General features: G+C 41.7%; 1 protein-coding gene across 6 annotated transcripts in view; it reads left to right on the top strand.

Annotated features, from left to right (window-relative positions):
* HIVEP1 (HIVEP zinc finger 1) overlaps positions 1–16,613 on the top strand; it is a 148,731-nt gene that overhangs the window by 6,537 nt on the left and 125,581 nt on the right. For all 6 annotated transcript variants that reach the window (XM_042937891.1, XM_042937886.1, XM_042937889.1 and 3 more), the window contains one exon: positions 602–744. In XM_042937891.1, coding sequence (XP_042793825.1) covers positions 705–744 — 40 coding nt within the window. In that variant the 5' untranslated portion in view covers positions 602–704. The remainder of the gene's footprint in view (positions 1–601; positions 745–16,613) is intronic.

Here is a 16,613-nt window from a genome sequence, read left to right as displayed (position 1 = left end):
ACCACAAGCCTAGAAGAGAAAGCTGGAATAATTGGGGAGCAGCTCTGGTAGCAACCACGTATATTAACTGAATTAATTCAGTAAAACAAGATAAATGAGACATGGTCCTTGTTCCCAAAGTGCTTATGGACAAGCAGAAGTGTATATATATATATATATATATATATATATATATATGTATGTGTGTGTGTGTATATATATATATACACACACACATATATACACGTATAACATATATATGTGTGTATATGTATACATATTATATGTATAACCCTTGTATAGCCTAACGCTATACTTTAATTGTACCCTGTGATGTTACTGTAAAACATAGCTGAGTGAATCTTTTTCGCTCTTGTTTGGTAAAGGTACGGTGATTTTCTTTTTCTGTTTTCTTAAGGAGAAACCCAGATAGTAGCAAAATGAGATGTCCTATGGTTAATTAAAAGTTAGTAAGTGATCTTCTGCAGGTGTTTCTAGCTTGGTTATCATTTGTGGAGATTAGGTTAGTGCCGAACGAAGCCATACTTTTGAAATATCTTCTTCCTTTGAAGGTAGTAAAGTGTGATTTTTCTTTCTTTCTTTTTTTTTTTTTCATTTTTAGCACACGGATTAATTGATGGATGTTGAGTTTATGGAGCTACCTTTTTGTGACCTGCACTTCCCACAGTTTCTGAGAAGAAAAAGGAGCCCCTGAATCAAAAAAGATGCCTCGCACCAAACAGATTCATCCTAGAAATCTAAGAGGTAAGATTCGGCATTAAGCAGAGGGATGGTTCACAATAAATCGTATGATAAAGTATTTCTTGGATATCAGAAACAGCAGCTCACTGGATGGCAACCCTGCCCCATGGTGAGTGCCAGGAATGTGCCATTTCTCTTGTTTACTGCCACTTTTCCCGTGTGATGCCCGTCTCTCAGGAAATGCTTCATAAATGTTTGTGGAATGTATCAATCCAATTTGACGAAATGACAGTGCCTTCCCAACCATCAGTGTGGGTATGAAAATGAGAGATTTACTTTCTCTTAACAGGGACCGTGTTTGCGTCGCGGAGTCTGAAATGAATAGTGGGATATTCTTTGCCAACCCGATTAATGGGAATTTTTGTGCCCCTCCCCCACACTGCTTTTGAGATTTGTCTTTGTGCTGGTCTATACATTAGATTGTCAAGAAGTGAAGAGGGTTGTGGTGGACGTTAACTCAGACCATCATTTGCAGAACTCAGAGGCAAAATGACCTATGTTTCCATGAGGAAGCAATCGTTCCAAATTACATACATTGTATGTATTTCGTACAAAGGTGAAAACATGCGCGTTTCCCCTTAGGTGTGAAGAGAGATTTTAATTTTAGGAAGGTGAGTTTATTTTAGCTTATGGTTTTCAAATAGTATATTGTTTAGTGTGTTACAGCAACTGGGAAGGACAATTATCTTTCACATTCAGTTTCAGCAGGTATGGGTCTAGCAGGGCTAAGCAAAGAACGGTTACAGCAAATAATTCCCAACTGAGTAAAGTAGCTTAGCGAAATATTTACCATTACAGGAAAAAAAAAAAAAAAAAGGCATCCTCAGGTACACGCAAGGTAAAAAATTAAGACCAAACCAATTAATTTGGAATGTTTCTTTGTGAAATCAATTTAGCCAGTCACTGTGAGGTGGTAATTGGAAATGTGGTCAGTCTTGTGGCCTACTTGAATCTGGAACAGTGCTGGTTTCCTGCCGAAAAGAGTACTGGGACTTTCTGCTGGCAGAGGTGGCTGCCTCAGACCAAGTTCAAATTGATGATTATAGCACCAGTGTTTAATGAGGTGAGGATTTAGATGGAGACCGTTAAGTCTTGTGCGTCGCAGTCTGAGCTTTCAGAGTTACGTAGAAAATGCTGAAAATTGACCGTGTATTTGCCCGTCCTCCTCGCTAGCATCTGAGCTCCTGAAAAGTAGGCACTTTGTCTCATTTACTACTGTAGGCAGAGTCTTCACGCTCCTGGGTGCCAGCTGAGGTGGGCGTTTAGAGTCTTGGGCCCAGCTTTTATAATTCATCTGTCTGAAGAGGGTGCCCTGTTCCAGCGTGCACAAAGGCAGCTTTGGGGGATGTAGGCGCCCCAGGCCCGCACAGGTCCTGGCAACTAATAGGAGCCCAGATATTCGTCGACAGGAATGCCTGATTGGTCTTAAAGTATTATTCATGAGGTCATAAATAGTAAACATTTTTCGTATTTCATATACGCAGGCATTCCTTGGAGTTATTGTGGGTCCTGTTCCAGATGACTGCAGTAAGGCGAATATCGCGGTTAAAGCGAGTCAAATGAATTTTCTGGTTTCCCAGTTAGCGTAAAAGTTATGTTTATACTCTGCTGCGGTTGATGGATTTTGCAATAGCACTGTCTTAAAAAGCGTACGTCCTCCAAACATACTTCATTGCTAAAAATGCTTGTTCTCATCTGGGCTTTCAGCAAGTTGTGATCCTGGATCACAGATCGCCATAACAAGTATGATAATGATAACGAAAAAGCTTGAAATGTCGTGAGAATTACCAAAACACGACACAGAGACACAAAGTGAGCAAATGCTGCTGATCTTGTTAGGCACGGCGTCGCCACAAACCTTCAGTTTGTAAAAGACAGCATCTGCAGAGTGCAGTAAAGTAGAGCCCAATAAAATGAGGCGTGCTTGTCCTTTATAATGTTCTAGATCCCATGGCTATCCAGAGAAATGCAGATGTCAGGCCACAGACTGCTTTCCCTCCTGCCCCAAATGTACAGCCCGGCAGGTAGTTGTTGGATGCCTTCAAGTGCCACTGTTCTAGGAGGTAGGGACAAAATGATACTCAAATGTGGACCCTGAAAGAAGCGTGGAGTTGAGGAGGGGAGATGGGTGAACGCATACCTGCGCCAGCGCGGTGAGGGGAGAGCAGAGGTACGAAGCTTCCGCAGAGGCCGGGTGTCCTACTCTGCCCTGATGTGGGGGCAGGGGGAGTTTGGCATGGGGCAGGGTAGGAAGAAAAGAGAAGCGAGGGTACCATCTGAAGTAGGTTCTCCTCAGGGGCCAAAGGAGTGGGAGAGGGTAGGAGATTGGAAGGGGAGAATTAGAAATCACATCCTGAGGGTCCACCACGTCTGAGTCTTAGTTAAATAATTATTTTTTAAACGTTTATCTTTGAGAGGGAGAGCATGTGCGTGCGCTCAAGCTGGGGCAGGGCTGAGAGAGGAGGGCCAGAGGATCCAAGCGGGCTCTGTGCTGGCAGCAGATGGCCCGATGCGGGGCTCGAACTCACCACCTGACTGAGCCACCCAGCTCCCTCTCCAAGAGAACTTGAACTAAATTGGGGTCTGGCCCATCAGTGAGTCCAGAAAGTTGTTTGGCTAAGGCAGTAATGAGCTCTCTCAGGCACCGAAGAGCAGATCAAACTAGATTAGCCAAGGTGGTTGGACCTGCTGGGGGGGGGGGGGGAGAGAGACAGGGGCAGGGGGTGGATTGACTGGGGGTGTGGACAGCGCAGCATGGAAGAGGTGTATCCCAGCCAGTGAGTTTAGTCAGCAGAGAAGGATGAGGGTGAGGCTGTTCTGGGTGGGGAAACCCAAGCAAACAAAGGCACAGAGGCAGGAAAGTGCTAAGATGTAACACTTTCAGAGTTTCTACTTTCCTTCCAAAAAACGTATTTGATGACTGTATCCCCAGGCACAGTTTGGGGGTTAGAGTAAGCAGGTATGTCCTGAATTGTAATTCCTCTGCTATTCCTGAATAAGTCCATTTTGCTGGTTTAAAAAAAAAAAAAAAAAAAAAAAGTAAGCAAGCTGGTAAACATTAGGGATGAATTTTTTAGCATTTATGTTGTATCTCACTGTGACAGTTGAAATATCCTGTTTGTTTTGCTTTACCTGTCACCCGCTGCTTTGACTGACGGAAGACTTGTTGTGTCAGTTAGCTCTGAAATAGGGAGAGAGGAAATCAAAAGACCAGAAAGCGAGTCACAGCCCAGTTTGGACTGCTCACACTGCTTTAAGTGCATTTCTTCTTTTTAGGCCTCCTTGGAAAATAGTCTGCAAAGTAGTTGTCTCGTGTGTTGGTAATTAAGTCAACAATAAAAACATTTCTGCTCAAACTCGAATTATATATGTATTATGTTTTCGTGGCAGTTTTAATTCTTAAAATACAATTTTTCTTTGATTTATTCTCGGTTCAACTGGTATTGGTGTGGTCCAGTGGATATACAAAGCTGGAGGGTAAACATATTGCAGCTTTCTGGAATGTAAATTTTATTTGGGGGAAACTATACACACGTGTGTGTGCGTGTGTTCATGTACAAAAATATTACGCAAGTATAATCTATCATAGAGGATACAAAATTTATATGGATTGAAATTAGGCACGTCCACACTTCAGTCCTGTGAGAGGTGGAGTTTACACTTCTCCGATGTTAAGGTTCTTTAGTGGACAGGTATGAAAAGAACTGACATGTGAAGGGCAAGACATGAATTTGGGGCAAAACGGAAACAGTTAGAACTGATGGGGAATCTGTACAGGTTGTAGGAGGGAGGGTTGTTGAATTCTCCGTCCTTGGCCCTATAAACCACATACAACCTTCGTCTCCGGTGCCTGTCTGCACGAAGCAGATGGGTAGAGTTTAACACGGACATGTCCTTTGCGAGCTTGAATAAGAATTTCTGGAGAGCATGAGGGAAACACTTGGGTGTTCAGAAGAAAGGCCGTGTGTTGTCCTAGGTTCCCTGGAGAAGGGCTCTTGGCCACTATATGGCGGACTCCCGGGCTGGAGCTCCCATGTGTGGTCTTGGTGAACGTGCCACCTCTGCCCACAATCACTCCCTTCTGATCCCCCGTCTCCCCTGCCCTCCCAGGTCTTTACTTGGACTCAGGTAACCCGGATAGAGGAGCCGGAGACTTGCTGGGGTTCCATGTCAGTCCTCCTAAGAGAAAGGGCTGTTTTTCTGCTGCGCCGGGCATCATTGTGAACGTGTTGCAAAACTCTGGGGAAGAAAGAAAATAGGTGTTAACCTATTATCGTTGAATTTGGGCCTAGGGTTTCAAAGACTGATCTACTTTAAGATCGGAAGTCAGTGTTAGAAAACACCAAGTGTTAACCTTTTGCAGAAAGGTGAATTTTGTTTAACCTTTTGCAAAACATATTTGGGGACTCTCGGTGTGGCTGTTTTTCATTTTTATGGTTGAGCGCACTTGGCTCTGAATGCACTGCTTTATTTTGACGTGAGAAGCAGAGGGTGAGGTCCACACACGTGGGGTCCGCGGAAGCCCATCACCTTGTCAGATGAGGCCCAAAGTCCTGAGTTTGGCTCCGACCCGGTTTGGCCTTCTCGTTCTCCTGTGTCTGATGGGTAATCTGCCATTTCAGGAGCTCAGCACACAGGCCCAGCGTTTCTGTGCTTGCTCTTCTTTCTGGAAAGTATTTTTTTTCCTCTCTCATTCCTACTGTTTTCTTTCTTCATGTAGGAGACGTCTCTGCCGAAGATTTTTCTCTTCATCTTTGAGCTTTCTCCCCTTCTCCTCCCTTCTCCCCTGCCATCTCACTCCCCAGAATACAGTAGGCCTCCGTTGCTTGTGTCTACAGGTACCTGACCACACTTCTGATATTGCATCATATTTATTCGCCTGCAGACCTGTTGTCTTAGCCGGATATAACTTACGTGTCAAGATAGACTGTTCTGGTCATCCCTCTGTGTTCAACAAAAGTGTATCTGCGCTAGCTTATTAGCAAGGTAGAGGGTTAAAGATGATTTACACTCTGGAAATTTGTTTATGCTTTTGGACCTTGGTTAGCAAATGCTTCTTCTGATATTTGGTAGCCTCGGATGAAGAAACCTGTTAGAATACAAAATTTTAATCGCCCGAACCAAGTAGTTATTACTAACTTCTGTTTTACGTGAGTTTTTGCCTTAGGATTCCCAGAGTTTATCTCTTTGGCATGTTTAATTAATATAATGGTAAAGAGTTTGGCCTCATGTTATCACTGGCTAGCTGTGTGGCCTTGGGCAAGCTGCGAGCATTGGATAATGCGTGAAGATTAGATAATACGGCAGCATTTAGCACGAGGCCTGACTCCAGGTAAACAATGCGGAGTTGTGGCTTACTATAAAGAACCGGTTTATGCCAAACTCCTGGGTTGCATTTGCTTTGCAAACAGAGGAAGCCCAGAAGCATGGTGTGATGCTGCTTCTACGGGTCTGCGTTAATTACGGATAGGTCTTACTGTCCTGACTTGTCTAGGGCTTGGGACGTGGGGGAGAGACATCACTGTAGGAAAGAATATGGGAAGGAAAACTCTTACTGCCTTCTCAGTCTGTACTCATTCAAACCTCACCTCATGTGTTGAATGTAGTTGTCAGGAAACTGATTGTGAAGTCTTCTGTTGTGTTATAACTGCATTTAAAAGGGGCGACATTCATGATCCTGTAGGACAGAAGCCCTCACTTGTGTTTAGGTTGTGAGATGGCACCACTCCCTCTGTCCCCTGTGCTCCCCTCCTGTGTGGGCCCTCGGAAACCCTGTAGGTGTATTCAGGAATAATCTGATGAATGTGGTTATTTTCATTTGTTGTCAGCGTGTGGAGTGGTTGTTGGGTCACCACTCCAGTGGTTTGTTGGGTAAATCGTCTGTCTTTTGTTTTCCTGTGATGTAGGGATGGTCTTATTGGGCTTATAAGTAGAATAAATTTAATTCTGATGATTTTGACATGGAGTTCCAGCCGTTTCTACGTTTTTTTTAATATATATATTTAAATGTTAAGTCAGCAGTTCTATGTTGACCACCTTAAGATTTGAGAAGTCAGAAATCTTGTAGGGTAAACACCCCATGGCTTATTGAAAAAAAAAAATTCTGTATATGACTGCAGCTAGAAAGGAAATAAGTAAATAATTTCACCTATAGTTTTTGGTGCTAAAGGTAAGAAAAGTATTGAAGTTATTAGCAGCTACCGTATAGGTAGCTGTTACTTTGACGAGGATAAAAAGACTAGATTTAGTATAGCAAGCCTCCCGTTTGTTTTCAGATAATTACTTTTCAGCTCATATTGAGAGCTTATTTGGTGCTTTTTGAATGCTTAACATTCACCAAATGCTTTTTTCTTTTTAAAAGCAAATACAAAATGTAATAATAAGATTAATCAGGGTAATGATTTTATTTTAGAACGTCTTTGCACAAAGTGTGTTCTGATGAGGTGTAATTTTATCTTACCATAGAATAGGAAAATACATAATGTGTATAAAAGTCTTCCATTATATGCGTACATTTTTAAGCCCTACATTTAGAATGCCATGTAATTTGAACAAGTCTGGGACAAAGTTGGTTCTTGTGTTATCTGAACAAATATTTTGTGAGTAAATTGAATGCCTTATTTTTTCATTCCTATATGTATTATTTTAAAACACTTTAACAGTCCTCTTTTGCATATTAATAATATGCCAAAATTTCAAATGGTGCTTAGGTATTCTTATAAATCACTTGATTTTTTTTTTAAGTTTTTTTTTTTTTTAAGTTTATTTATTTATTTTGACAGAGGTGGTGGGGAGCAGCAGAGAGAGGGGGAGAGAGAGAGAATCCCAAGAGGATCCACACTGTCAGTGCAGAGCCCGATACAGGGCTCGATCTCACGAACTGTGAGATCATGACCTGAGCCAAAATCAAGCGTCAGATGCTTAACCGACTGAGCCATCCAGGCAACCCCACTCTTGATATTTGTAAGAGCAGAGCAGAAACTTATCACCAAATAGTGTCCTTTCTTCTCAATACTCAGGTCATTCTTCAGAAGGAAGTTCTTGACTATTCGGCTTAGGGCTTTTATTTGGGGTAGCATTGCATTAATTTTGACTTTTTAAAATAACGTAAGATTCTTAAGAAATTTTCGGTGATGAATTTTGTTCTGGAAAATATTCTAAGGCTGTGCTGCCATGCAAAAGTATTTTAAAAACTATAGTGATCATAAACTAGTTGGTTGTACATCATTAATTAGAATCACAATCCGATGAAAGGGAACCCGTGTAGTCTAAGAGTTGTTCCTGCCTAATCGATGGCAAAGCTTGATTTTTATGGTACTTGGGTGTGCATGTGTAGTATTTCTGTGTGCCCATATGGGTAGAGTATGTATTTTCTTAAACATACTTATGTTTTGCATCGGTAGTAGTATCCTTATATGTGCTTATCTTCCAATTACAAAGATTCATCTGTGAAAAACAGGACCAGATCAGCATATAACTGCTTAATATTGCACTATTCAAATAGAACTAAATTAAGCATTCAGTTGGGGCCATGTTTGACAGTTTAAGAAGAAATGAAAATGAACTGAGATGATAGATAGCCCAGGGACCCAGAAGGTGGTTGGACAGTGCCGGAGGGGTGTCAGGCTGGTTTCTCATTTGCCTCTCCAAGAGAGCCATACAGCTTTTACAGCTGGGAAGGACAGACCTTGGAGGTCATTTGGTTCACCTCCCTCATTTTATGGATGAGAAAGTCCAACCAGAGAAGTTGAAGTGAGTTGGCTTCAAGCAGCTTCTTTGCGGAGTGGTCTTGAGGAATTTGTGTTTTTTTCTTTTCTTTTTTTTTTTTTTTAAATCATACCGCTTCCCATAGTTACGGTTTGTTATGGACTCACGGCAAGAGGGACGTTGTGTTATGTCATTTTTACGATCGAAAGAGCGAACCTGTCCACAGGTCTAGGTGCTAGGCTCTTTGCAACATGCTTTTACGATCTTTACTCATGTCATCCTTACACCCAAGCGAGACAGGTGCCACTCATGCCCCTGTTACATAGACAGGGGGATGAAGCAGAGAGGTTGCTGGCTGCTGAGGGTCCCGCAGCCGAGAGTCTCCATGGCCTTTGCTCTTGACTGTTTGTCACGCTTATACTTGCTATTGCTGGTGGTAGAGTTTTCCGGCTTAGTAAGAGCTGGCAAATGCCTCCCCCTCCTAATTGCAAAATAAAGCTTGTCAAGCACAGCGCCTGGGGCCAAGGTTACTCAGAAGGTCAGAATTCCAAGGACGCTGATTTTCCCCTCTCTGAGTCTTTAATTGTTGAAATTCATTTCAGAGTTGGTTATGTATATATTACTCCCCGCTGGATTTGCTATTAGAAGGAAAGGAATTTCCAGGCTCTTCAAGAGAGAAAGAGTAGTTGTTCCATCAAAGATGTTGGCTTACGTATTTACTTAGTAATATATATCGAAAGTAGAGCTATCTTGCTTAAAAGCGAAAGTGGCAGTGTTTATTTATTTTTGATAATTATTTAAACATTTTTTGATTGAAATATAGTTGACATACAATATTATATTAGTTTCAGCTGTTCAGCATAGCGATGTGACAATTCTCTACACTACTCAGCATTCACCATGATAAGTGTGGTCACCGTCTTTCACCATCCAACATTGTTACAGTATTATTGACTGTATTCCTTATGTATTGGAATACATTCTGTATGTATGTATTTTTCATCTCTGTGACTTATTTTTTGATAACTGTAAGTTTGTACCTCTTAGCCCTCTTTACCTGTTTTGCCCATCCCCCTGATCTGTATCTCCTCGGGCAACCACCAATTTGTTCTCTGTACTTATGGATCTATTCCTGCTTTTTGTTTGTTTGCTTGTTTTGTTTTTAGATTCCTATATAAGTGAAATCATATGGTATTTGTCTTTCTCTGCCTAGTTTCACTTAGCATAATACCTTCTCCATCCCCTTCTCCATCCGTCTGGGTTGTTACAAATGGCAAGGTTTCATTCTTTTTTATGGCTGAGTAATATTCCATTGTATACGTGTACCGTATATCTTCTTTATTCTTCTATCGGTGGACACTTCGGTTGCTTTCATATCTTGACTGTTATAAAGCATAGGGGTGCGTGTATCTTTTTGAATTAGTGTTTTCGTTTCTTTTGGGTAAATACCAGTAGTAGAATTATTGGATAGTATCTCTGTTGTTGTTGTTGTTTTTAAGTTATTTATTTATTTATTTTGAGAGAGACAGAGATAGCACAAGTCGGGGAGGGACAGAGAGAGTAGGGTGAGGGCGGGGAGAGAGAATCCCAAGTGTGGGGCTCTGTCTCATGAACCATGAGATCTTGAGCCAAAATCAAGAGCTGGACACTTAACTGACTGAGCCACCCAGGTACCCCTAGTATGTCTATTTTTAAGAAGAATGGCATCTTTTCAATGGAAGTCTCCACCTAATAGCTGACATTTCAGACATAAGTGCTTAAAAACTATATCTGGGAAAACTAACGTGAAAGCAGTAAAATTCTAAGTAACATATAGATGAAAACATTTTGTGTTTCATGAAGTAGGTACAGAAGAATATAGAAAATGTACTATTTCAGTTATGTTCGGACTCCTCTAGATTGTGGTGTAGATGTAGGGCAAATAAAAGAACCACTTGTAAGGGATCCGGGTTAGGAGATTCTCTTAGTCTTCCGTGTAATTCCTCTGACCATGAATGTGCAGTAAGTATGCTATTGTTAGAAATAAAATCTCACACGTGCCTTTTAAGGGTTTTTAATATAATGGGTCTCCAAACATATGAAAAAGATCTCAGGGCAATATAAGCGACAAATACATAATTTAAGATTAATATGGAGGGGCGCCTGGGTGGCTCAGTCGGTTAAGTGTCCGACTGCGGCTCAGGTCATGATCTCGCGGTTCGTGGGTTTGAGCCCCGCGTCGAGCTCAGAGCCTGGAGCCGTTTCAGATTCTGTGTCTCCCTCTGTCTCTGCCCCTCCCCCATTTGTGCTCTGTCTCTCTCTGTCTCAAAAATAAATAAACGTTAAAAAAAAATTAAAAAAAAAAGATTAATATGAAACGTGCAGTATAGGCATCTCAAAAGGAACATGAAGGAAGAACCATCTGGGTGAGAGAAAGCAATCAGAAAGTACTTCTTGGAGGAGTGAACTTTTTTCTTAGTGAAAACAGAGTCAAGTAGAGTTCTGAGATGGACTTTTGAAGAAAGGAAGGATAGGTTGGTAAGGAAAATAAGTTGTTTTGAGACTTTGTCGGCAAGAACAAAGGGACGGGGAGAAAATCACAGAGAAGTGGTTGTTGGTCTACTTTGCTTGATTGGAGTGGATTTCTCGATGAACTTGAAACTTTAGGGAAGAATAAAGGAAGCCGTTTAGGTTTGACATGTGCAGTTTGCATTTACGATAATTATAAGATCACCAAGTTGAGGTTTTTTCCTGCTAGGTTGAATATTTGTAAAAGGTTATGTCAGAGACTAGAGACTCTCTTTTAATACTTGGAAATTTAAAAACAACCTCCTCACAGAGGACTTCTAGAGCAGTGAAACTACTCTGTATGGTACTGTAATGGTAGATACAGGTCATTCGACGTTTGTTCGCATCTGTAGAATGTACAACCCCGAGAGTGAATATTCATGTAAACTGTGGACTCTGAGTGATGATGTGTCTGTGCAGACTCATCACTCGTAAGCAGTTTATTGCTCTGGTAGGAGATGTTGATTGTAAGAGAGGCTGTGCGTGTGTGGAGGAAGGGAGTGTATGAGAAATCTCTGTTACGAACCTAAAACTGCTTTAAGAAATAAAGTAGATTAAAAAAAAAAACTCACCTCCACCTAGGGGCGGTATAATTTGGTGACATCCAGGAAAAGGATGTTAGGTTAAACGAATGAGGCAGGCTCTGTCTCTCTGTCTGTCTCTATTTCAGAAAATTATCTTGCTACGTATGAACAAACCAGCCAAAGAGTAATACAGAACCTGGAGCAAATGACTTGAATTTAGTTTCTTCCTTGAGAATAAGGCATGGGAGTGGGCAGGAGTTGGGGGTGGGGTGATGTCGATCTGAAATTTTCTTTTTAGCTTTCCACAGCGGTTATTCTAAGGCAGGGGTTCAGCAAACCACAGTCGAATGGTCGAAGCCAGTCTTCCACCTGTGTTTGTAAATACAGTTTTAGTGGAACTCAGCCACGCCCATTCATTTACTTATGTTTGTGCCTGCTTTCCTGCTGTGGCCATAGAGTCCGGTAATTGCAAATGGCTCAGAAAGCCTAGAATATTGGCTATGTAACCTTTGACACGAACAGTTTGCTGACCCCTGTCTCTGGAATAGAGGGGAATTGGATTATTTATTTATAAATCCCTTTATGGTTGAAAATAAGTTAGAATGTTCCATCTTTCTTTGGAGGACTGTAGGAATGCATTTCCAGGGGAATTTAGAGGGGCTGCTTTTAGCATGTTAGGGTCCGCTGCCCGCCAAGCATGGTAAGGGAATTTCCATTCATTTGGTTCTAAGGGGAAGTGGGAGGGCCTCAGAGGTTGAGTTGGTCTTGACAGAGGATTTAATTAGTGTCGACGTTCTCATGCCAGGATCATGGGTCTCCACTCAGGAGGCCTGGGAGCCGTTCTGTCGGAGTGTCCTCTCTCTAATTGTACAGTGTCCATCAGTCACCTCTGTATTTAACTCACGGTGGTAGAAAAATACGGTTAGCCACGATTCCCAGGGCGGTACCCCCACGCATTTTGTGAAGGATCGTTTTTCAGGAAAATAGAGCCAAAGAGCTGGCTTTGAGAGGAGTGCCTTCAGAAAAGTGGCCGGTGAGAGGCAGGCCCGCCACTTGAGAGTCGTGCGCTGAGAACGGGACCCGTTATCTGCACGATGCCTGTGATACCTGCTGTTCACGCGTCAGGCTCTGCGATTGGAACTTCGGGTTTCAGAGAACACGATTACGTTTCGGAGTGTCCGAATTCTCAATATTAGCCTGCACCACGATCTTTAATCTCCGAGCAGTGCTTTATTCTTTGGTGGTGTTGGGGGCAGTGAAATGAGAGGAGATACGTCTTACGTTCGGGTTTTGCCGTCCTTTATTTTGCTTACGATTAAATACTCTGTGTGCAGGCGAGGCTCGGTCGAGCTCGTAACGGCTGTTGGAAGAGTTTGAGAAACACTTTTGATAGCAGTGCCGCTTCTCCACAGACACGTTGGAGTGTCAGCCTTGTTATTTGTTTATCTTTTTTAATTTTTTTTTTAACGTTTATTCATTTTTGAGACAGAGACAGAGCATGAATGGGGGAAGGTCAGAGAGAGAGGGGGACCCAGAGTTGGAAGCAGGCTCCGGGCTCTGAGCTGTCAGCACAGAGCCCGACGCGGGGCTCGAACTCACGGACCGTGAGATCATGACCTGAGCCGAAGTCGGATGCCCAGCCGATGAACCACCCAGGCGCCCCCAGCCTTGTTATTTTGGAACCAGCCAGTGTTAGCATGTGGCTCAGAAGTGGTATGAGATTCGGTATGTTAACCTGTCCCCTTTCTTAAGTGGAAGGCAGAACCTGTAGTGGACATGAAGTGAAGTGAGAACACGAGGCCGCTCTGGAAGCCTCGGCCGGGACCTCTGTAGGCCCTGCTGGGATGGATTGGACACGTTGTGGACTTCAACAGCTCTGCCCCTGGCTTTCAGGGCATTTGTAGTTGAAGAGTTAGAGACCACAGTGGTTGCCACGTGAACATCCAGGCAGCTGTGCAAACATTTGATGAGTGAACATAGAAATAATATTCAATTTACATACATGAGCAGATGCGTAACTGCATGGCAGAGGGGTTAAGTGCGTTATTTGGCCTTCTGTCTGTTGATAGTTCAGGTTGATCGGTTCTATTTGGTGGAATTAATGCCACTGCGCTTTGCATTTACAGTAACGTCTGGGTGAAGCCAGAGTTTGGTTAAGTTCTCGCGGAAAGAGTGCCTTTTTTCAGTCTCCAGACTGGAGTTCATTCCCTCCCTAAATCCCTGCACGATATATATATATATATATATATATATATATATATATATATATTTTTTTTTTTTTTTTTTTTTTTTTACAGCTTTTTAAAGGTACAATTTGCATGCAGTAAAATTCGCTCATTCTACGTGTACAGTTCGATGAAGTTTAGTAAGTTTACAGAGTTGTGCCGCCTTTACCACATTGCAGTTTTAGAACATGTTCATCACCTGCAACGTTTCCCCGGGCCTCGTCGTGGTCAGTCATAGGCCCAGGCACCTGCCCGTCTGCTTTCTGGCTTCTTTACGTTTGCCTTTTCTGGACATTTAATAGGATGGGATCACACAATTTTGGTCTTTTGTCTTTACTTTCCTTCAGGTAGCATTATGTGTTTGAGACACACTTGCACTGCAGCATGTTTCAGGAATTTTTTTTTTCACCTCTCATTGCTGAGTAAAGTTCTGTTATATGAATGTATCACCCTTGTTTTATCCGTCCACCAGTTGATGGGCATTTGGGGTGTTTTCAGTTTTTGCCTATTATGAATAATATTGTAAACAGCCATGCCCAAGTCTGCAATGAGCCGGAGTGTTCTAGAATGTCATTTACATCAAGTTTGGTTGTTAACATCAGTTTTACCTGACGTAATTATAGCGATTCCAACCCCCTCAGGAATCAGTTTGCTGTTTGCATGGTATGTCTTTCCCTACCCTTTTACTTTGAACCTTTGGATTCTTTGAACCTAAGGTCTGTTTTTTTTTTTTGTGGACAGTGTGTTGTTGGAATTGCTCTTTCATCCATCTGACAGTTTGTCTTTGGTTGGGTGTGGGGGCGGGGGGTTGTTCCATTCACATTAATGTACTTATTGTTGGAAATATGTCTGCCATTTTGTTATTTCTTTTCTAATTTTTTTTAAAATTAATTTATTTATTTTGAGAGAGAGAGAGAAAGAGAACATGAGCAGGGGAGGGGCAGAGAGAGAGGGAAAGAGAGAATCCCAAGCAGGCTCCATGCTGTCAGCACAGAACCATGAGGTCATGCATGACCTGTGCTGAAACCAAGAGTTGGACACTCAACGGATTGAGCCACCCAGGTGCCCCTGTTATTTCTTTTCTATTGCCTCATAATTTTGTCCTTCTGTATGTTACTGCCTTCTTTTGTATTAAATATTTTTTAGTGTACAATTTTTATTTCACTGTCTTCTTACATATGTAAATTGAGTATGATTTCTGTGTTCACTCATCAGTATTTTTTAGTCTACAGTTTTTATTTCTGTGTTACATTTGTTGTGTTGACTATACTTTTGACTAATTTTCCTAGACATCATAATATGCACCTTCATGTCTCCCCATCTGCTTGAACCTGGGAAGACATAGTAACTTTGTCTCAGTTTCTTTTTCTTTTCCCCTTTATGCTATTATTGTCAGATGTGTTAAATCCCTTTGTGTTATAAACCTGGCCCTACTGTGTTAAATTATGGCTTTACACAATCGTAACTTTTTTTAAAGCGTTTAAGCCAAGAAATGAGAAAAAGTAAGAGTCTTGTATCCACCCACATATTTATTTACCTTTTCTGGCGCTCCTTATTTCTTCACATGTGTTGGAGTAATCCTCTGTGTCACCTCTGTTCTACCTGAATGACTTCATATAGCGTTGTTTATAAGGCAGGTCTTCTAGTGGCAAATGATCTTTTAAAAAAATCATGGAATGCTTTTTTTTCCCCCCTCCGTTTTCAGTTTTGGAAAGTAGTTTTCTGTCTATAGAATTCCTAGCTGATAGAGTTTTTCCTCTTTTATCACTCTGGACCTTCCACTGCCTTCTGGTCTCCATTGTTTATCATGAGAAGTCAGCTGTTTTTCATGTCGGTTTTTTTTGTTGTTGTTTTTTTTCCTCTCTGCAGGATGAGATTTTTTGCTTGCTGCTTTCAATTATTTCTTTGTTAGCAGTTTGAGTGCTGTGTGTTTAGGTGTGGATCTCTTTATGTTTATCCTATTTTGAGTTGAACCTGTTGGATATGGACATTAGTGTTGTTGTTGTTGTTTTAATGTGGCGAATTTCAGTCCATTTTTCTAAAAATATATTTTTTACCTCTTTCTCTTTTCCCGTCACACATGTTGGTAAGCCTGGGGTCTTTTCACATGCCATGAGGTTCCTTTCATTTTTCTTTCATCTGTTTTCTTTCTTCTCCTCAGATTGGTTAATTTTCATAGTGCTCTCATCAACTCTACTGATTTTTGTGTGTGTGTGTGCCAGCTCAAATTTGCCATTGAACCCCTCTAGTAAATTTTTTATTTCATGTGTTTTACTTTTCAACTCCAGAATTTTCCATTTGGTTCTCTTTTTTATAATTGATATCTCTTTATTGAGATTCTCTATGTTGCGTTATCATATTTTATTTTAATTCTTTTACAAAAAATTATTTTAATGTTTATTTATTTATTTTTGAGAGAGAGAGAGACAGGGCATGAGCAGGGGAGGAGCAGGGAGAGAGGGAGACACAGAATCCGAAACAGGCTCCAGGCTCCGAGCTGTCAGTACAGAGCCTGACGCGGGGCTCGAACTCACAAACTGGGAGATCGCGACCTGAGCCGAAGCCGGACGGTCAACCGACTGAGCCACCCAGGTGCCCCTATTTTAATTCTTTAAACATGGTTTCCTTCAGTTCTTTATGTTTTTTTCCTTCAAATGTGTATATTCATATAATGGCTGCTTTGGAGTCTTAATCTTTTAAATCCAACATTTGGGGACACTAGAGACAGCTCGTATTGACTACCTGTTCCTGCATACAGGTCACACTTCCCTGTTTCTCTTCCTGTCTCCCAAGTCTTTTGTCAAATTTTTATGCTTCAAGTAACAGGTTGTAGCAGCTCTTACTCTGATTCTTGTCGCTTGTGTATTTT

Source organism: Panthera leo, chromosome B2 (genome assembly GCF_018350215.1).
Source record: "Panthera leo isolate Ple1 chromosome B2, P.leo_Ple1_pat1.1, whole genome shotgun sequence".
NCBI classification, from domain to species: Eukaryota; Metazoa; Chordata; class Mammalia; order Carnivora; family Felidae; genus Panthera; species Panthera leo.
The sequence above is the reverse complement of the archived record's forward strand: the minus strand, read 5'-3'. Positions and strand labels throughout refer to the sequence as shown.